The 23124-nt window shown below is 38.7% G+C and overlaps 1 protein-coding gene across 3 annotated transcripts in view; it reads right to left on the bottom strand.

Moving 5' to 3' along the window:
• Window positions 1-23124, bottom strand: part of POU6F2 (POU class 6 homeobox 2) — a 333404-nt gene that overhangs the window by 5660 nt on the left and 304620 nt on the right. For all 3 annotated transcript variants that reach the window (XM_032103316.1, XM_032103326.1, XM_032103335.1), the window contains exons 8-9: window positions 11182-11350; window positions 2629-2797 (exon numbers count right to left, since the gene is read on the bottom strand). In XM_032103316.1, coding sequence (XP_031959207.1) covers window positions 2629-2797; window positions 11182-11350 — 338 coding nt within the window. The remainder of the gene's footprint in view (window positions 1-2628; window positions 2798-11181; window positions 11351-23124) is intronic.

Raw genomic sequence — 23124 nt, 5'->3', positions numbered from 1 at the left:
ACAGACTCGTGTTTTCCAGATGAAAACCAGCATAACAGTCTACTAATATGCTGTGGCACCAAGCTGAGTTTATTGTGGTATTTCTGTAAACTGTACCAGAATATCATTTCCTGTAAATGAGGTCTTCTATATATCATTTTGCCATCAAAAATCTTTTGCCAAACCAGATTTTACAAGTATTATAAAACATCTGGAAAAGCAGCCACACAAAGCTTTAATAGTTTCAAAAACAAGCAGAAGAGCTGAGTTCACGTTTCAAGTTTTATAAGTAATTGTTTTTTTCATTTACTGAGTTCATCCTGTTTTGCTACACATTAAAAAATCTTAACCCAAATCTCTGGTGCCACCCATTTGTATTTTCCCACTTTGCTCTGTCCACTCTGCATGTTGTGGCAGTTAATGCTGCAGAAAGGCAACAATTATTGGATGTCGCTGCTATGCTCTCCAGCCCAGGTGCTGCTGAAGCATCACCACCACCACTAATCGCAGAGTGCTCTGGAGATGAGACCGACTGAATCAATGCCTTTATGCAAAGAAACTTGGTGACCGTAGCTGGCCATTTTTAGTGTCTCTATTCAGCATGTGGAGGCAGCAAAAAATATTCCAGCAAGAAACAAAGCACTTCTCACAAACAAAGAATAAGACAAAGAATAATTTCAGATAATAATACTCCAAAGAATTTGTAACTGGTGCCTGACATCTTAACGTGGTATTGACTGCAAGGTGTCATTCCTTGGTGTCCAGTGATATTTCAGACTGAAGGATATGTTTTAGAACGTATTGTGTCAAGTTAAAGAAAATACTGCTATTTGCATGCAGAACATATCAAGGTGGTATATTGCTCATATGACCTGCACAGGCCATCAGGAGATTCTACATTTGTCTTCAAATTGGTTGCTCAAATTGCTTGCCTTACTGCCCCTTCCATTGACCTGGAGTTCATGCTGAAATTTGTTACAATTAAAAGAAAGTTAAATCTACTATTTCTGAGGAACACATGCTGCCACTGAAGCAGCTTGTCTTGGTGCTTAACAAAACATGCACAGTCATAGCATGTAATTACAGCCCAAAATGGTGTCTGTCTGAGGCGGGCAAAGAAAACTAAAAAAACTGTAACCTTGCAAGTATTTGGGACCAGCTCTTGCACCCAATCTCATGTTCTGAGCAACTTGCCCCTCCAAGGAGCCCTCTGTAAAAGGTCTCACCATCCCCAGCGCTTTCTCAAAGTGTGAGGAAGATGGAGGAAATGAGAAGACAGCAAATGAGACAAAAGTAAAGGAAACTGCAAAGTGTCCCTTTAAAGTATAGTATGATAAACAGTAACTTAAGGCTACAAAAAATTGTCAGTTGCTAAAAACTCCACCCATTTTAGGCATTCTTTACCAACTGACCACAAAGAAATTAAAAAAAAATACAAAATCAAAATTAATCCTTAGCAATAGGGAGCAATAGCATTCATATCGTTGGCATTGCTTGTTAGTGTTGTTACTGCAGGACATGTTTGGTATAACGACATACAAGTCTTGAAACAAATTTCCCAGCAGTAGTATCCTTGTATAGACTGAATAAAGGTTATTTTCTACAGGGAGGTATCTTATAAGAAAAAAACAGTAGGGGAGACCATAGAAGTGAGAGGATCCTATGGAGCTTTTTGTATTTAACAACAATCAATGGGTTTTATGGAAAATCATTGAGCAAAATGTGAGCTGCAAGCACACTACCCCATACTGATGTTATTTATAACCTTAGTCTTTAACTGCAGGAAAAGTACACTTCCGTTCTATGGGGAATACATTAAAAGTATAAAGAGCAGATAAAAAGACAGAGCATTTCATGGATCACCAAAAACAAAATCCACTTAAATGAGCTTAGAGCTGGTTTCTTGGCTTTCACTGATGGAGAAGGACTATAAGGCATTGCCCAAGAGGAAAAAGCTGTTACCTAAGTGTGTTTGTTACCTCATGCATAAACATGGGATTACTGTAACACACATACATGCATATAAGGTGTTTGCTTATACTTTAACTCTGTCAAGACTGTACTATTATTTCTTATGATTAGGACAGAGTGCTGCTGCTTTTCACACATGGATTTGCCAGTTTTTTTCAGTAAATATTTGGGTGATAAAAGATGAATAGCTGCTGGTTTGCAAGATAGCAGGAAGGCTATTTTTTTCCCTTCTGTGTTGCCTAGGTAAATCATCATTAACATCCTCTATGTGAAGTGCTAACCACAGTAATACAGGTTTTAACTTAGCAGGGATGCAGCCATGAAATACTTGTTCAGTAACCCTATCTGTAGAAAATGGCACAGTATGAAGAGGGTCAGTTGGTGCTCATCCAGTATGGGATTTTGCACTCATCTATGGAATTAAGCCTCTATGCTAGGAACATTGTTTCTCACTTGTTTAAAAAAGGAGGGGAAAAAAAAGAGACCAAAATCACTCTAAATATACACAATAAAAACAATTTATATGTTAGGTAACAACATTATTGGCTAATTTAAACATCAGTTTAAATAATATACTCTAAAGTCATGAGACTCAAACACAAGCATGCTCATCACAACAAACTGGATCATTATGAAGAACAAAGAGAGAAGAGGAGAGTTTATGATGTAACTTGTTACCTGCAGATGGCAGACTGGCTATAGGCTGGGCCTTCGGTGGCGCTTAGGGCTTGGCCAACTTGAGTCTGTGTCAGGCCAAGGGACAGGCGTCGGATTTTAAAAGCTTTGGCAAATTCTCGTATTTCTTCCAGATTTACCCCATCCACCTCCCCAGAGGCTGTCTGAGGATCTGTTGAGATATTTTTTAAACATGTCAGTTCTTTGCATCACGTATCGGTGGGACAGGCTTACAGCTGTTTTCAGTGTCAAGGCTTTCAAGTTCAATTTTTTTAGTACTGATCCCTTTCTCTTCTTCCCCAAACAGAAACAGACTGGCCTTGTCAGGTGTGTTATGAAGCATGTTCAGATTGCTAAGATCCTGACTGGGTTGCAGGTGCTGGTGGAAGATTTTCAAAGATATGCTGTTGCTGAACTCCTGAAAAAGGCCAGCTCACCTCAGAGGGAGGGTGTGACTGGGCTCCTCACTGCCATTTATGCCTTGCAAAGTCTTCTCTGGGTTGAGAAGTCTTGTTCCCTGTTTTCCCTTCTTATCACGCAGCGAAAGAAGGTTGGTGTTACTATATTTATATCCAGCCTGTGGGGAGGGCTATATATATGTATGAGCTGCTTGGATTTTTAGCTTGAAATCAAGTCTTTCTGCTTTATCTAAAGGTAATGCCAAATAAGGAGATTCACAACTATTTCTTCCCTTTTACACAATACCCAATTTAAACTGACACATGAATGTCCAAAATAACCCAGCAAATGAACAGGCCTAAAAAATTCTGCCTTTAAAACCTCCTTAATTTAAAAATAATCTTTTAAAATATTCCCTTCTGAGAAGCAGCCTTTCAAGCTTTTTATTCTGCCTCCCATCAGGTCGATAATCAAGGAGCAACAACACTGATTTTGGATGGTAATGCTGCACAGTTATTTTACTTCTACATTAGTCCCTCAGAAGATAATGCTTATGATGCTGTGAGAATAAATTTGTCCTTCCTCTCTATAGCGGTTTACTGACACAGAAGCCTTTGTCCCTGAAAGGGCACATAATAAAGCATGTCTACCACAGAAAAGCTCCTTTGGAGCTGGATAACTTGGTCAATTTAGGACTTATCAAGGGAAATGACACAACAGCTGGAGAATGGAACTTTCCCCCCTCCCAAGCTACTGATCCCTGACTAAATGAAAGTGTTTGCCAAGTCAGAGACAGCATGGGACTGGGATGGTAGAAGATTTCAAAGTGTTGTGCAATCCTGCATGTAGTGAAGCCGTTCTTCCAGTGAGACATCTCTATTGTTCTTCACCTCATTCCTCAGACGCTGAGGTGAAAAGTTTGCAGCACAATAACCCCTCAATTTCTGTAAATGCAAGCAGTTGTCCAAGGACAATGCTAGACTACATTACAATTCTGAACCCTGTATTAGAATGGCTCCTGCTAGTATGGCTATAGTGAGGGCTTATCAGCATTACAGTAGCAAAGCTTTTCTTTTCAGGGGTTTATAAGCCTGGTTTAAAATTTCCTTATCATGGAAATATCCTATGAAAAAATCTTTTTGTCCAATAATAGACAGAGGGAAAAGGGTTTTCTGATATATAAATTTAGCCTATATCTATCTGTTGCTTGAGTGTAAGAAACACACATGGCAGTAATATTTTTAAAATTTGTGTGTATGCAACCAGGGACCACATGAACTATGCACAGATAAACATGCACATAGGTTGAACCTTGTTTCAACAATACTTCACACTCAGAATCATCTCTGCTGTTCTCACTGCTGTACTTGTGGTCATCTGTACACCTATGTACTCATCCAGTACAAAGCTAGGGTGCATATTGTGTGCTTTAGGACTAAGTGCTGTGACAGTGGCCACTCAGGTTTACAAGGTAATTGTCTTTAGAAGCATGTAATTTTCCTGCTTATGCCATATAGTCTATCTAGCATACCAGTTCTGAATTTCAGAGACACAGAAGGGAGCTGAAGACTTATCTACTCTTTACATCTCTGTACTAAATATCATAAATGATACTGGCCTCAAAAAATCCCCTGAGTGAAGTACACTAAAATTGTGGCCTTCCTCACCTCTTTCCTTCTGTTACTTTAAGTCCTCTGACTAAGGCTGTTAGGTATGTGACAAAGGACAATTCAGGTGTTCCTAGAGAACTCGAAAAGTAGCAAACTATGGCACCTGGCACCTGTAATGCTCCCCAACTCCTGTTAGGAATAAAAAGAGAAGTAAGAAAACTAATTGCAGAGATCTTAGAGAGATTATAGAGAAATTCTGTCAAGTTCTGCTGGATCTAGAATGATCTGGCACTGTTGCAACAGTTAACGCCATGGAAAGACCTTTCCTGCCTGTGGCACTTGGATGAGGGAAATATTAGGCTGAGCTCTATCTACTTGAGATGAGAAAAAACTGTGATGCTCTTCAGTAATACATTAGTAGAATGTAGTATATAGTGGAATATCTGTTGAGAAAAAGGCTTCATTCTTTCATAGCTTCTTTGGCAACAGGAAAGTACTAACAGATGGACTGAAACACTGAAGTGTTTTATCTTGAACTCTAGGGAAAATAGCATTTGTACAAAATTGGAACCATTTCTACTTTGGGTGTGATTCAAAGCCCTTTGAAATCCACAGATCTTGTTTTCTGTCACCTCCCTAAAACACAAATAGTGCTATGAAGACCACTCTATTGATATCATCATTGGTCTGTTTTACTCTACCGCATTAAAATGCCATCTGTACAGTCTTAGACTGTGTGGTCTAATATATGCACACACATAAACATATTCAAATAGATTATGGACTTTGTTTTAACAAGTTCTGGGCTCTCAGAACAGTTGAACATATAAGGCATTTCACATTTTAGGAAGAGTAGCTTACGCTTTTTAAATTAAGTGGCTATCCCAGGGAAGGCCACCCAGTGCAAACAGGAAAATAGAGAATATCAAACCCATTGAGTATTTGGGATCTACAGTAACAGCATTTCAAGACTCCAAGTTTATATTATTGCATGAGAAAACAATGGCTGTCTATGAAACTACTGGAGAAAGGTAAGAGGGTTTTCTGGGACCATTTCAGAGGATACGGGTACATGTAACAAAAAGGAAGACAGCTAAAATTCCACCAGCTGTCCTGGTGGATGTTGAAGGTAGATGAGCAGTATGGAAGAAATTAAATCCACAAGCTCTCCTGCATTGAAATCTGTTTTTTCCTACTGAAGGGAATACTTCTCCCACTTTTGAACTCTTCTGAAAATCCTGTGTGAGTTTGTTGTTGAGTGAAAATATGCTGTGGTTTTAATAGTTAGGGGAAAGAGCTGCTGCAGAGAAATCAGTGCACCCTGAAGGAGAAACCAAATTTCTGTTGCACAGAGTTCTGCCACGGGAGGGATTACAGGCGGATGATTTCCCCAGTCAGACAGGAGGAGAAATAGCTGGCTGAGGAGGTCCAATGGAAAGTAAATTGGATAAGAAAGGCAGGACAAAACATTGATAATGGAAAATGGAGTGGAGCTCAGTGGGAAAAAAAAGAAGAATAATTTGTTTATGGGAGGCATTTTAATTTTATAGTAACAGATGAAAGTAAAATGAGTTTGGAAGGAAGAAAGGAACTTCATGGGGACACAAGTCTCAGAGCACAAGGGGAAGCCAGTGATTTCCACAAAGAGAACATATGGCGGAAAAGTTAAAGAAATGAGCAGAGCGATGCATTACAGAAGAGGAAAATGAAATGGAAAAAGGGAGGAATAATGATGTAGAATTGAATGAAGAGAAAACAAAGAAGACAAAAGAGAATACAAATAGGATTGGACAATACAAAGGAATCATACAGAAGGGACAGGAAGAATAGAGATGAATCTTGCAGTACTTGCTTAGACAGAACTTACTTTAAAATATCTTTTATTTGGCAATAGCTGTTACATTTTGTCTTTAAAATAATTAGCACTTGTTGCTGGTTAGGGATGAAGGGGTGATTATGACCGAAAAGGGAAAAGTTATAAAGAAGACAATAACCTAAAGGAAAAAAAAGGACAGGAAATTAAAAAAAAGAAAGAGAAATTAAAAAGTAAGGAAATGCACTTTTTTGAATAAGAAACACATTAAAGAAAAAAAAGCAAAATCAGACAGAAAATACTACTACAATGAAAAGTAAAAGGAATAAACCCAAGGAACATGGAACACTAAAGTTAACAAAGAGAGTTCCTATGACTTTCTCATTGTACTTTAATAATTTCTCTGATGTGAGGCAATGTCTTGTAAAAGAGTTAGTCTCTTTGCAGCCAGTGTGCAGAAGCTTGCCCCAAATAATTATTTGCTGAAGTTACGATGCTCTATGCAATTTGATTAACTGAAAAAGTCTGACTAGTTTTACATGAACTTTGCTATATTTAGCAATTATTTCTGGAATATAGCAAATCTCTGCCAAGGTACTCAACTCCAGAACCTCTGCCAGAGGTCTGGACTTCCTTTGTAAGGAATGAGGAAAAGGAAAGAATATTCCTACCTCAGGAGGGATAAAGAAATCAAAGATAGGTTCAGGAGGCCACAAATTGTTTCATGCTGCCCTCATGCCTCAGGATTTCTCTCAGAAACACTAACCCATTTCCCGCCTCATCCCACTGAAAGACTTTAAATGGACTTTCAGACACTGGATTTCAATTGTAGGCCTTTCATACAAAGTTCTGCAGCCATTGTGGGAGCTGGGATGTTAAGAAGGCCACAGGCTTGACAAAGATGCGCTCCTGCCCTTCAGGGATCTGCATCTAGAAACTGAACAGGTTCTGTAAAGAAGCAAAACAAGGATGACTTTCTGTCTATATCCTCATGTGCAGCCACAGTTTTGTGCAAATGGCTTTTCAGTCACATGAAACAATTGTCAAACTCATGAAGGTCATTTAATACTATTTGGTGAAACAGTATTGCCGAGAAGGAAAAGCTATAAAGGATCTTGTCTGATTTTCATGTTTCATTACACAGGTGGTTTGATCTTTCCTTACTGAACTGCCAATATTTTCCTCTTTCTTGTAGGCTCTTTCCACATTAATAGAAAACAGAAGGTAGCTCTCTTGTGCCCTGCAACATCGTCCCTGATGTGGCAGCTCAAGCAGGCTTAGGCATGCAGTATTAACTCCAGTTTATGGTTGGCTACATGCTCTCAGAAGCATGCTGGACAACCTTTAAGGATAATTGAGATGATCGGTTTGCTTCTATCTGTGTAAGGTTGCTATATGAATGGCAGAAGTGAGTTGATCTGCTCCTCACGCTACTCATTCTGTTAGTCTTGAATAGCAGACACTGGATGAAGCTAGAAGCATAAACTCAAAACAACTCCACAAGTTTTTATTTATGTGTAACTATGTTTAACATGTAATTTTTTCCAGGAAAATCCTATCAATAACATTTTCTTTTGGAATACTCTTAAGATCTGAATTCCAGTGAGTTAATTTCCTAGTACAACTTCTTTGTCGGTCTGACTGTATGAAAAGTTTCCTATGCCTGTAGCTCTGGCCTGCTTTATGATAGAACTGCAGTAAGGACAGGGAGACTGACTTGACGCTCTTCTTTGTGATTATTTTTCACACTCCTCTGATGGCTTCTGGGAAGCATGGGAGTGGCGTCAGCAGGATTTGGATTCAGAGGGGGCAAAAATTAATCTTGAGTCTTAAGAAAAAGATGATAGAAGGAAAAAACCAAACTGGAAGACTATTAAAGAGCAGGGATCAGAGTTTGGAGTGGAGGGAGAGAGGGCCTGACTGTGCAGAGTAGTACCACTCACTGTGGTAGAGGAAAGAAAATAGGGAAGAAGAGGTGGCACTAGTGATAAAACAAGATAAAGGAGGATAGAAGCTACCTAATAAAAAGGCTGGTAAAAGAGTACAGATATGGTCTGGAGACAGTGACTGAGTGAGAACTGAAATGGAAAGAGAAGTTGGGTAATGATGGACTGTGAGGAAAGGACTGAAGGGAGAAAACTAGAGGAACAAAAGCATGGAGGCAAAGGGAGAGCGGATTGCATGGAGAACAGTGTGAAGAATTAATGGCACTAGAACAAGACAAGTAGTGGATGGAGTCAAGCCTGAGAGGATCAAGTAAAAGTCGTATGTTCGTTAATGTATCTCCCAGTTGTGCCCAAATTGATATTCCTGTGCCTCATACTGCTCTGCTCTCAGCCAAATCCATAAGCACAGCATGTTTATTTTAAAGCAGAACCAACAAGATGATAACAGAACTATCAGCTTTTCCATCCATTCAACACATATTCTATTTCCAGCTATGAACATAAATATTATCTCACCATATGACTGATGTACATTACTGTTCTGCTTTTGTAAAAACCTTGAAATTTATCCAGGCAAAAAAAGGGGCTAAAAGAACATCCTTAGAGCTGCACAAATTAACACTCAGAAGCTACAAAATGCTGGAATTACAGCAGCCCACACCACAGTGAAGCATAGTCTTTGAGCCGTGGACTATCATTTCTTTTTCATGTGCCTTGTTCAGTGAACAGGATGAACTGTCCTTCATTGCAGACAAACTGATTGATGTATTGCCTTTTTACTTGTTCAGTGTGTGGCCCCAGACCTCTATTAAAGTTCTTCACTAAAGACATCTCCTCTTGAGCTCTTCTGTTTTTTTAAAAACCTTAATTTATTTTCTTGTGTTTCTACAAGATGAGGGTATTCCCCTTCTCATTCACAGAAAAGTAGACAGATATTAAGGGAAGAAGCATTTTTGGGTTACCCAGTCTAGGTCAAGTAGGAAATGATTTTTTAGACTGTGTCTTCAAATGGTTCTTGATACAGTTCCACAATGAAAGTGCACTTAAAATTGCAACTGTGACTACCAGATTCTTCTGTAAATTAAAGTCCAGATTCTCAAGCTGGATATTGAGGGAGCACTTGTGAAAAATCTCTTTTAAGTGATTTGCCCGCTGTTGCACTGGAATTACATAGCAGACAGAAGGCTTCAGCTCCTCAGTCCTCCATTGCCTCAGGCAAGACCATCCTTCACTCCTCTACAGCTTCCTACCTGAAATGTTATGCAAACTGGGGAACAGATTAGTGAATCAGATAAACCCTGGGACAAAAGCCCACCTGTTGCACTAGTAATTCTGATACATCCCTAGGACAATTACACTGGGAATGCATTTAAAGAAGGATGAGCAAAAAAATCATGATTGCTTGATTTTACGCACAACAATATATTGGTATAATGAAATACATGTTCTAATAGGAATTGCATACAGTTGAACAAATAACTATTTTTCGAGCATCTCCTAACTTTTGATGGATTTATCCTGTAAACTTAAAAGGGCTTCCTCTATGTTGCATTTATTTTAAATTAGAATGTCCACAAGAGGAGCTGTTCTGGACTAGCTATTGAAAAATAACTCATTCTGCACCAGCTATGTTACCCAATTTTCCCACATGGACTAGGATAAATTTTATGTATTTGTAATGTAAAACCTCTTCTTTGTCTTCCTCCTACAAGCATGTCTACATGAGAAAATTTACTACTGACAGAGCAATAGCAGTATATTTATATCACTATAATTATATCTGTATCTATATGCAGATATTTTCATTCCAGAATAAAAGTATTCCCGCTGGGAGTTATATCAGCATAATTTTACCACTATAGCCCTACTAGTAATTTCCCCATGTAAAAGATCTCTGAAAAAATCTAACCAAGATTTTTTCACTTCTCTCCTTGCATGACAGTTTCTCTAAGCCCTTCATAAGCTTGCATCAGTTGCATATTTTACATTACCAATATAGCATAAGCTATAGTGTTTGTTTACTTAGAATATATACATGGAGTATCATAGAACAAGATCATCCAAATCACTTGGATTTTTGCAGATGTGCAAAAACTGTTAATGCTTCTTATGTATACTGTCAACCTGTGGTTTTTGCTATGTGAACACCAAGTTAGTACTGAAAAGGTAATAGCAAAGACTCTGAACAGTGAGATCTGGATAAAGGGCTGTTCAGGTCAGCTGTTATATTCCTAACACTGGAACTCAGTTATTTCACTGCAGTGTGCTTCTCTCTTCTCCCCTACATGTTCCAGTTCATTCTTGTTTAAATGTTGCAAGCTTTTTCTGGCAAGAAAGTCTCTCACTCTAGATTTGCGTAGTATTAGGGTTTGTAAAATGGTTTGCTATATCAACCAAGCAAACAAACAAGCAGCTTAACCAAAAGTAGGAGTACCTGTTTGCCCACCAAATTCTGAGAAATGTAATTCATTATACTGACTGATTCAAAAATGTGTAATTTCCAAAAAATGTAAACTACATTTCAGTTACAATAATTGCCTTCATGAGTCAATTAATGGCATTTTAATGACCATTTTCAGCATCGATTAAGATTTTTAAAGGCATGTTTACCTTAAGCCCCATCCATGACAGCACTTAGTAATTCTCACTGGTGAGAGTCAGTCTATTTAGCAATATACAATCTACTATAAATAAAAAAAACAAAAGGAGGGAGAGCAGATTGGGAAACTCAGCAGTGAGGAGAACAAACAGAGGGGAGAACTAAGGAGAGCCAGGGAGCAATACTTACTGCTGACTAACTGGCCAACACTCAAAGCTGAAGAGGAGGAGGATGAGGAGGAAGAAGAGGAAGCCTGACGCACTGGGCTTTGAGACATAGATGCTTGACTGTGAGCCAAATGCAGGAGATTGGATTGTGAGGCTGCTTGTCCCACTTGCGTCTGGGAGGGCTGATGGAGCTATATGTTAAAATGTAAAAATAGGTATTTAGAAAGTGAAGCAGTAATAGAAAAATTTCAATGCACCATCTCACCCATCTACTTCTGGGGAACAAATTACATAGGAGCATTAAACACCATGGGCTTTGTTCATGTTACAGTGTTACAGTAGGAGGAATCTGAGCTGTTTTGAGTATTTTCTTTCCAGTTTTACCTGGTTTAACTGGATACTTAATCTAATTAGAAGCTAAATACTTTTTTTGAAATGGGTGATAAGAGACCTATGACATTCACAGCAAGATTCTGATTTAGTAAATACATATCCTTACCTGTTTTCTGACTCATGAAACCAGACTTTTATTCCCTACATGGATTCTCATAGAAATCAGGATTGTTTCACAGAGATCCTTTCATACTGCAGGACCAGGGCCAGGAAGAATGGGAATGGGGAAAAGGACATAAACCGAGCCAAAATCCCTTTCCTACAGGAAGCAATGATTTGTTTTATGAAGATCTAGCAAACAAACAAGAATCATGCAAACGGATAAGTCATCCAATACTAAAACACACAGGGAAACTTCTGGGCCCCATTCACATCAGGATTGTATCCAGTAAGACACGTCTAAAAAGTCTAGTGAGTATGGTAGATGCAAATGATACACTGTGATACATGAATCTGACTTTCTAAAAGTTTTTTAAACAAATATTACAAGAGTGTATTCTTTGTTTTTTCACTAGGGGAGTGGAAAGAACCATGAATCCATTCTGCCTATGGTATGATTTCATGTGGGGTTGAAATCTAGGAACATTCTTTGGTACTGATTTTCACATAAAACTCAGAAAATTCAAAGGGCAGTCTCTCTACAGAATGAAGGCACACAATGGACTTTACAGTTTTGAATTGTGTTCTAGTAATCCAGTACAGCCTTTTCAGAGCGTAAGAATACAGTAATACAGTACCGATACACTCTGGTGACTGCTGCTTATTATACCTTTATTTTATGTTGATTCTTGATACTGATCAAAAAAGATAGTATAAATATTCTAAAAAGGCTTCACCTCACTGCAGCTGTTATCTGCATTTTCTACAAGGGGAAAAGATAAAGACCTATTTGACCTTGCTTGAAGTCGGTAATTAAAATCTACTTCTTGAATGCTAAGGAGTATGAATTTTTCTCTTTTGATATCTAACTGAAAAAACTACTTTCGAAAAGGAGCTACATTCATTAGTAACACTCAAATTATATGCATTATCCTCCCAGCACACACAGAAATGTCTGATGCTAAGTAGACAACAAATTGTATAACACTATAGATAAAGGTATCTGTTCAGATTCAAGATGACACTTTCTGTGGAGTATGTATGAACTATTTTAATGACAATATTCCTTTTAGAGCCTGTTTAAGAATGGAAAAAATTTCAACTTCTTTTTCCACCTTCTACATGGCATAATATAACAGAAAATGAAGGAAGAAACTTTGATTTAACCTGTGATAATAATAATGATAATTATTTATCTGACCACTTTTAGTGTATTCTGACTTCCTTGTGGATTAATAAAAAAAAGCATCTTTTTATATCAAGGATTTTTTTTATCAAGTACATTTTAAAAAATACAACATGCCACTTTATCAAGGGGATAACAGTTGAGAAGCTGATTAAAAGGCTTCCAGTTTTCAGACTCATGCAAGCAGTGAGAATCTTTAAAAAAATTCTCTAAGGGCTGAATTTTATCGACAGAGAATTCCCAACCCAGAATGTCTACTTTTATAGTATCTTCTCCTAGGGAAACATCCCACTGTGATGGTTGGCCTCTTCTGAGCACTGCAGAAGTGGACTGCCTACCCATCCATTATACTCATATCACATCCAGACTGCAGCTTTCAGAAACAAGCAGGTGTTTGGGGTCTGGGTCTGTTTTCTGAGGGAATCTCTGGTGAAACTAAAGATTTCAGCACAGGCAAGGGAAGATAAGTACTGTATTTAGATCAGTTAGATGCTTTCACTCTATCTGGAACAGTCTAAGAGATGTTAGAGCTTATCTGTGAGGATGGAGGAGCAAATACAGCAGCTATCTTTAAAGAGAAAGATCTGCAAAATTATAGTCCAGTCAACTGAACTTCAACCATGGAAAAGTACTGAAGAAAATAATCAAACAATTTGTAAGCACCCGCAAGAAAACAAGGTAGCAACAGACAACATGGATTGTTAGGAACAAACTGTGTCAAACCAATCTGATCTCCCTCTAAGACAGGGTAATTGGCCTTGCAGACAGGGAAAAAGCAGTAGGTGGTTTGACTTTACAAGTGTCTCGACACTCCCTCATGTGACATTCTTTATAACCTAAGGAAGCATAGTTTAGGTGAAATTGCTGCAGAATGAATGCCGAAGTATTTGGAGAACAAAACTGAGGATGAGATATCTGTGGAAACAGAAGTGTGCATGCATGGTGCTTCACAGAAGTCTGTCCTCATTCTGCACTACTCAATATTTTCTTAAAGACATGGATGATTGAACAGAGAATACTAAATTTACGCGCTGATGACATGCTGGGAGGAAATTTTGACAGGTTTTGGACTACAGGATTAGGAATCAAAATGTTTCTGTGCATTTGAACATGCTGTCTGCAATCCTGTGGTGTTGCAAAAGTAAAGGCAGTTCCCATGCCAAGCCATGTGAGTGGGAGTAGATGCTGGTAGTGCATGTGAAGTGCACCTTCTTTTCTACTGAGCCTTGGAAAGACCTCTGCAGAGGGGGATGCCATGTCCACAGCTAAGTTCCAGACTTCAGAAAAATCTATTTAACTAAGTAGAGTTAAATAATTAGAATGGCTGAAGGCTTGGGAGTTAACTGAGGCTTGTGATGACACCTGTAATGAACTGGTCGTGTTTAATCTAAAGGAGGGATGACCAAGAGGGATGTGATGCCTGCTTTGAATACAGACATAGCTAATGAAAAGAGGAGATAATTATTTTGTCTTACATTTTATAATGGAGAGAATGAGGCCTAGTTATCTGGAAGGTTCAAATTAGATGTTGGGAAAAGCTATCTAACATGGCAGTGAAACACTGGCATAGATTACTGATGGAATCTGTGGGTTTCTATGACAGTGTGGTCAGGACCAAATTAGCTAAAAACTGGAATAGATACTCCAACAGATTAGACTGGATAATCTCTTGAACCTTGACCTTCCACACATAATTTTTTTTATGATTCTACACCATTTCCCATCAGCATTTCTCAGGGAGATAGCAAATACAACATTTTCCAGCTATGTTACACATACAGTCACTGAACATTTCAACTATTGAGCATGTGCACAATAAATCTAAAGCCTCCATGAAGCTCTAGAATGAGAAGACACTGCATTTTTCAGCTCTGCATGCAAGGCATGCACTCAGCACAACAGATCACGTGCACAATATGATGGTTGGGTCTAGGAAGTGTTTGAGTCTCTGCACATGTTTTGTACAATGCATGTATTTTTAAAATAACTGGAATACCCAGAAGCTTGGCAACTTTGTTGCTGAAGGTCCAGAAATATTTAAACAAATACAAGAAATCTCAAAATTTAGCTGGGCAGAAGGAAAATGGCTAGTGAAGTTTGGATTCACAGTAGCCCTAGATGTGACAGCAACATATAAGGGATATTTACAGGTTGGTTTCTAACTCGCTGCTTGTGAGGGATAAGCGAGCAATGGGGTTGAAGAGGCAGAAGAGTCACCTTAAGGCCTGACCAGAGACTGAGGGAGGATTCCATCTTTAACTCCCTACGTAATTTCCAGCACCACCTCTGCTTTACAGACATGATGGTTGAGCTGTAAATGTCCTGCTTAAAAGACAATTATAGTTATCTATGGCATGAAATTGCATCAAAATACTCTCTCTTTTCATCCACTATAATTTCTACTCCAGAAATAGCCTTAAGGAGAGGCAACGATTAGATTATGAATTAGATTCTAGATGACAGAATCAATTTGAACTTGCAATAGCAGACTTTTCCCAATTTTGGACACGTATATATGATATGAATTATATTTATGACTGTTGTGCATTTTCCATTTAAAGACAGAAGGAGGCACAGAAATTACAGAAGCAGTTGCTGTAAGTGCCATTCTGTGTAGGTGGATATAGTAGAAATGCCAGAATGATGACTGTATGCAACAGTGATCAGTATCTGGCAGCAATACGTGTATGCACGCTGCAGTTAGAGGAATGAAGTGAACATGAGAAGTGGAAAGTGCATCATAATACTTTATAAGAATAAACTGAAAACTGCAAAGGGCCTTATTCATATTTCTTTTACATGAGATTTACATGTTGCTGTCAATGGTGAAGGTAGTATTAACTGATAATTGCAGAGGTAAAGAATGAATTAGGTCTGTAAGACTGAATTTTCTTCTTAAATTATACATGTAGGATATTCCTATGCCTGGGATGGTTGACTGGAGTTCTGTATTAAAGAGATCAGAGATGTTGTTCTCTGCATCCAGAAAGCTGCGCATTAGTGATAGTGTAACACAGTATTTTGCATAAAATAGGGAAGAGAAAGAAACTAACAGGAAATCTAGAAAACTTTTGACAGAATATTGCCCTGTATCATAACAGAGCTGCTACTTGGTTTTACAGAGAGTCTGGACAAACAGCAAGGGGAAAATATGGACTTAATGGAAAGGAGAAGAAAATAATGAGCTTAGATTGCAGTAAGGGAAGCTAGGGTCAGGCATCAGGAAGACCTTTTGAATGCTAAGGAAAGGGGCCTAGGTTGCCTAGGGATGTCAGGGAACCTCCATCACGGAAGATTTTTAAGAACAAGCTAGACAAACATCTGTCAAGAATGATATAGGGACAGCTGATCCTGCCTAGGGGGAGGAGATGGACTACATGACCTCTTCAGGTCCTTTCCAGTCCTATTTTTCTATGATTCAGTGAAAAGGAAATCTGAGAAATGAGGAAACACAACAAATTAGAGAAGACAGAGGTGAAAAAGACAAGTATAACAAAAAGGGCAGAAGAGATGAAACTAAGAGGAATGGTACAAAGAGCAAGAAATACATTTTAAGCAACGCCCTTTATGTTATAAATAAAGATTTTCAATTTTTTCTGATGTCACCTAGTTCATCCTGGCAAATACGGATATTAACTGTAGTAAAGATTAAAGTCCATGGAAGGTCTGAAAAACAAATATCTTGATATAAAATGACACTCCCAAACACTTTGAAATTCCATGACAATGTAGTAGTAGTTTAAGTGTTTCATTCTTCTATTTTTCCTGCGAATGGAGTCCTCTGCTCTGTATACGTTCCCTAAAATGTTTCCTAGAATACATTTGATTTTGAGAAAGAGTAATGGTGTGCTGAGGACACTGCAGGATTCAAGAGCACCATGGCAGATGAAGTCTGTTTTCAAACCTACTCACACTGCACAAGCAGGCATGGGCTTCGAACGGGTTTCCTTAAATCTTCTAACAAATGGAAAGAACAAGTTAATACACATATCCCCATCATTCTTGCCAAATCCCTTTCACAGTCAGCTCTGCCAGAGTATTTCACAAATACTGCATCCCATCACCCTAATTTAGATTACTCAAATAAATTCAAGTAAGTGCATATATGAATCTAAATATGGAAGGTATTTGATACTTAATAAGCATCCTCTTTCTCAGTATAGTACAATATAGTATAGTACATATAGTATAAAATGCGTCTATACACACTGCTTAGACTGACAGAATAGGTACATTTGGAAACTAATATAAAAGGTCCTTAGATTCACACTGGCTGTGCGCATACTCCACCCAAAATGAAGAGTGTACTGTGGACATAACTGGGGGCAGGACTTTGACAGCATCTGCTGAAGTTCTTTCAAAGCCTTTCTATAGGACCACAACTACTTTCAAAACACACTGTAGTTGAAGGTCTTTAAACTTGCTAAATGAGGTTGAGAATATAGCTAGACTTATGTAAAAGATATAATTTTATATGCAAATCAGGCACAGAAGTAATTTTTTTTACCCCTTTCAGGAAGGATATAATGTCAATATAAGAACAGTATTATTGACAATACATTAATGACTAATTATAAATTATTTATCAATTAATAATATTATTAATAATGTAAATATTACAAGAGTATTATAGTAACAGTTTTAAATGTGTAAGTGCATAATTCAAAGGTAACCCGCATATTCCTACAGTGAACAGCATTTTATGCTTCCTATGCCTCAGTTGCTTAGAATGACACAGGTAATGTAGTAATGTCTTCCTATTCCCAAAGGTTTGGTGCAGTTATATGGACTTTTTTAAAGATATCCTTCTCCTACAAGTGCTGATGCCACAAAGAAAACTGGTCAGGAAGAGACAGAAGTTACAAGTCAAGTGTTGTGCTGTGGCATGGAAAGTCTGATGTAGTCCCTTGTACTAGTAAATAGTCTAGTAATCTTGACTTTCAAAGATCTAGTAATTTATCCATAGATGACATAGAATTATGCAATGATGATGGTAAAGGAAAAGAGACAGAAGCGAGAAAAATTGTCACCCTCATCACTGAAAGTCATATAAAAAGCAAAAGAAAAACAAAATTGGATTGAGACAACACAGTTTAGTGACTATATTGAAACATAGAGAAAGAAGAGTGCATTTTTCATAAAGCAAGACATCATCAAAGCTATAGGAGTATTGCAGAAAGGAAATGATTGAGAGCTGGTTAGATTTTAATGGGAGAGAATAACAAAGGAGTTGTGATAACAAGATGGTAGGGTGTTGTTACGATTCGATTTAAACCCAGAAAAGCAAAGCAAGCTAAGTCTCTGAGCATAAACTGGAAAGAACTTAGAAGGTTCAAAATATCCCCAGAAACAAGATTAAAACCAAACGAGGTTAGATGTTGTTGCCAAAAAATGGATGTATTTTATTTAATAGTAGAGAGGTAAAGAGAAGGGAAGAAAAAAGAGAGAAAGAAATAGAAAAAAGAAGTGTGGGTGGGGGGTGGGGGAAGAGGGAGAGGTGACAGGGGTTAGGTGGAAGCATATCACCCATCCGAGGGTCCCAACGACGTCTCGTTGCTCCCTTCCATCTGGTCTTCTGGTGGTGAGGGTCCCCCATCACCACTGTGGCCACGCCGCTACATGCTGCCACACCACACACCGCCACACACCAAAGAGTACAGAACTCCGTGGATTAATATACACTTTGGGCCAGGTGGGAATGCCCACGTGTCTTTCTTGCAGGGGCCAGCTTGACACACTGTCCCTTGCAACACTGAGGGTCTGTTGCATCATCTCTGGTGCAGGGTCTGGGGACCGCTTTGAGGGGGGCCCTGTGATGGGCCATGTCACCCCCTTCTGCTGTGGATAAACTTCCTCCCCCCTGGTGAGGACCCCTCAGCTGGGCTCCTCTGCACAGGGGAGGATGGACAGTCTCTGCACCTCTCACCAGAGGCGTTTCCAACACACACCCAAAGCCTCTCCTCCCTCCCACCCTTTGGTGGAGGGTGTGTTCGAGCCTGGCAGCCGATAGCCCTGGGGCTGTGGTCTCCACCCTGGAGGTGTTAAGCCTGTGCTTAGTGAATGTCCCCAGCCCTGAGTTGTTACTTTATCTTATGTTCATCAGGGAGCAGTGTAAGGCCTCAGTCAGGGCCCCATTCAGGGTGCGGTAGTCTTCTCTGCAGCTTTTGGAATACAGTTTAAAAAGTTTAAAAAGTCCTTTAAGAAAATGTTTAAGTCATAAAACATAATATTTCAGTCTCTGACAGATGTTTGTGGCAGGTTGAGATTGAAGAAAGAGAACATCTAACAAGAAATTTGGCAAGCAGATATACAAGAATCACCACAGACCCATCTGAGAGCTATCTATGTCTTTTCAACAGTTAATCTGGAGCATGATAGCCAATGACAACAAAGATGGGGAACTGAAAATGTAGTAAAATGCTGCCTAGTAGCTCATTTTACTCTGTTAGAATTGGCAGAAGCCCAAAGCTGGTAGTGCTCGATGACATGATGAAGTATGAAAAGTTCTGGCAGGCATTGTAGATAAAACAAGACTAAGGACAACTGGGACTACAGTCCTGATTTAATGAAGCTAGCATGTAGAAAGAAAGAGCCAGGAAAGACTGAGAAGGGAACCTGCTTTATGAGGTACGCCAGAGAACAATAGAATGTCCAGAAGTTGCTACTGTATGGACAAGAAAATAGTTATGAAAACACCAATTATTAGGAAAGCTGTTAAGGGAATTCATAAAGAAGAATGTGTTCGAACCCCAGTTATCACTGGCAGCTGGATTCTTCTTGGTCAATTTCGCTCACCTTAGAACAAATTGACAATTCTAAAATAGCTATCCTAGCCCTCTCTCATGTCAGTGGAAACAATAGATATGTTAAGATACCTACTAGAGATCAACCTATCCAAAATTTTTTCTATTTTGACATCTTGAGTTTTCCACTGGACATGCATATGTCTCCTTGTCTATGTCTATACAGGAAATCCAGTTAACTAGCTCCTCTGTGATACCGGATACCTAACTCCTCTATGACTAATTTAAGCAAGGTGAACCCTTTCCTAAATTTCGTAAGACTGCAGTTCACGGTTCAAGATCTTCTGTCAGCTGTGCTGGTGTTAAGGTTGTGTTGTTAGTGATATGAAAGAACACCTTGAAACAAATTTTTCAAATCTGATAGTAAATGATAATGCTAACAAGCTTTTACAACAAATTCATCTGTTCTCAAAAACAATGTCCCTTTAGCCATGCAACCTACATTTTGACAAAATTCCTCTTGAGAGGCATGGAGGAAGTGCAGAAGTTAAAGTTACAAGGTACTCTTCTATTATGGGACACAAAGAGCTTATAAAGCAAGAAACACAAAATTAGAGAACAATTTTATTATTTCTTTTTCAAGAAAGGAGACTACAGGTAGAGAACAAAGGATTTATACCAAATTTTTGAATGATTTTAGCAACCAGCAAGGAAATAGGGTGAATAATGGCAAAGTGGAATCTGCAGGAAGAACACATGAATTTCTTCAGTTAGTACAGAATAGCATGAAAAACTTACAAATCCTGTTTAGAACCTGCCAGGGGAGTATTATGACAGGTAGTAGGTCAGTGCAAAGTGATTCACATCAAAAGGAACCATTTTAGTGACACACATAATAATAATAATCAGGGAAGCAAAGATGTATTATGGTGGATACATCTGCTTATTAAGTAAAACTGTTCAATGAGCAGAGATAGAAAAAGAAGGCTGTTAGGCTGTTTTGAGACAAAGAAAGAAAATAATGCTGAAAATATTATAATGTTATGTAAAACAGGGACACATCCTCACTGTGACCATGGCATTCAGTTCTGATCAAAAAATCTTGAAGAGATTAGTGTGAAAATGGCTGGGAGATGAATGGCAAAAGTTATTAATGGCAAAGAAAAACTTGTTTATGAGCAGAGATAAAATGGACGCAGACAAAAACAGGAGTGCAAACAGCTGCCTGCTTTAGAAAGCCATTGCAATTTCTAGGAGAATTCTTGGTGTGTGCACAGATGCTGCTTAGATTAGCAAAATCTTGGAAAATAGTAAAATACCTGAAGTTTTACCTACTTGGTTCAATATGGAGAGGAACAATCCCTCCTGTGGGTAGTTTAAAGAACATAAAAAACCCATCTATTTATACTTAAATACAGGAAGAACAGGACTACATCAGACTCACTTGTGTACATTGCAAAGCAACCTATTTACAGCGCAGAAAAAGAAGCACTGTTTTACACTACATGTAAGTATTCTATGAACTCATTTTCATGAGGAAACATTGAGGTTTTAGTCTTCCAAATCTGAAAAAGTTGTATGAATAAATAACGCATGTAGTCTACATAAGTAAAGCTGACTAAAAACAATATCTGAGGCATTTAAGTCTTCAGTCATCTGGGAGAAAGTAAGCACTCGCATGCATTACTTAGCAACTGGAGCAGTTTACAAAGGTTCAATTATTGTGACTCAGCTAACAAGCAGCAGCTCACTATCATTGCTTGTAATCACCTCTTTTACTCCTGAAGTACTTAGTTTCCAAGGGAGTGACAAGTTGAAAGTCAAACTAGGATTATCTGTAACTGGAACATTTTTGCTACATTATTTATTTCCTGCATTTATTTCTTCATGTCATGCTAAAATCTTTCCCATAACTTGTGTTGTAATCTTTCCCCCTGCTGAAGCTTCTTTCATCAAGTTACAAGACACCAAATGCTGTGTGACACTATTGTAAAAAACATTTTGAATTCCTGCTGAGCCCTCTGATTTGAAGCACTCACTCAGTTCTGTTGAAAATGATATTTTTAACCATATAACTTAATGCTATCATTAGCCAAATGCTACAGTTAGTCTAAGTCTCTATCCAGGCAATAAAATAAACCCGGGATCTCCTTAAACTTCGAGCAAATCTTCTCAATTTTCAAATGATACAACAGTTTGTATAGTACTAGATCAATTGTTTTTCACGGTCCATCAGCATTATTCCTATGAAGAATCTAGGTCTCATATACCTTTTGTTCTCCCACTGAAATTCATGGCAAAATTGTCTCTGACTTCTTTCAGTAAAACCAGAAGAGCCAGTAGAGGGAGCACAAATACATAGAAATAATTTTCTGTGGCTGCTATAAAAATGTACTATTTTTTCATATAGTATTTGCACTACATTTTTCCCCCCTCCGATCAAAAATACTGTCTTGATTAAACTTCAAGAAAGGCTGATCCAAGGTAAGAAGACTGTGTTGTTTGGTGGCCCTTCTTGCAACCCCCAGGACCTCCGGATTCTGTGTAAGAAAGAGGCAGAGGCTGAACCCTGTGAAAATAGTATTGGCAAAATAATGTTTTCTACCTCCATAGCACTGCTGGGCAGACAAGCTTAATGAGGAGCATCTTTGGGTCTTGGACATAACCAGTTCTCTGCAGACTGATATTTCTGCCAGCTGATTGCTGCACATGAGCACACAAGTTGGGTGAACAAGTACAATGTGGCTAAACAGTGCTTTCTGCTTTGCACCCCTGCTCATTCAGCAAGCTGCAGGTTTCAGAGTTTGTCCCTTTATGTGACCCCAGTGCCATGAGCTGTGCAGAAAATGTTACACCTCTGTGCCCTCTCTGCCCACTGACACTACTGGCAGACATTGCCTGGAAGAGGTTGCTTTGAACACAGAAGGTGTGTCGCTCGCATGTGAGAATGTCTCAGGCAATAATACAGGTCCCTTATCCTCCTCTTTACGTCTAAATTTCTTGAGTTTCAAATGGGATCTCAGGGTTGCTATGATTTTTGAGTGCTTCCCCCATAATGGAGGAAAAGGTCCCATCCCTTCAGGGGACTGGCGCAAAAAAATACACCATCCCACACACCCCCAGGAAACCAAAAGTAAACTGCTGAGTTTCATATTCCATTGAGAGGCTTTCCTGTGGTGGAGAACATGAAGCCTGCCCTCAGATCCATCCAGCTTTGTTGAAACCACGTTTATGCAACCATTGCAAAAGCATTTGCCAGTAGTGCAAGTACACTCCCACTAAAGAAAAGAGAGTTAGATAAATGACAAGTGCTTTGGAAAATGCCTATGCTAGATACCACAGAGGATAGGATGTGAAAAAAGCAGGTAACCAATGGGATGTGAAATGTTTTCAGAACAAACAAAAAAAGTGACCTTAGAGATCCATTGATTTTCTACTTCCAAGTAAGAAGAAGAAAAAAAAAAAAAAGATAAAATCATTGGTTTGGAGTTCAGGTGGCCTGGGATTCTCAGCAGCATACAAGAAGCTGCTCCCTGTGCCTGGA

This window comes from Corvus moneduloides, chromosome 1, assembly GCF_009650955.1.
Source record: "Corvus moneduloides isolate bCorMon1 chromosome 1, bCorMon1.pri, whole genome shotgun sequence".
NCBI lineage: Eukaryota > Metazoa > Chordata > Aves > Passeriformes > Corvidae > Corvus > Corvus moneduloides.
The sequence above is the reverse complement of the archived record's forward strand: the minus strand, read 5'-3'. Positions and strand labels throughout refer to the sequence as shown.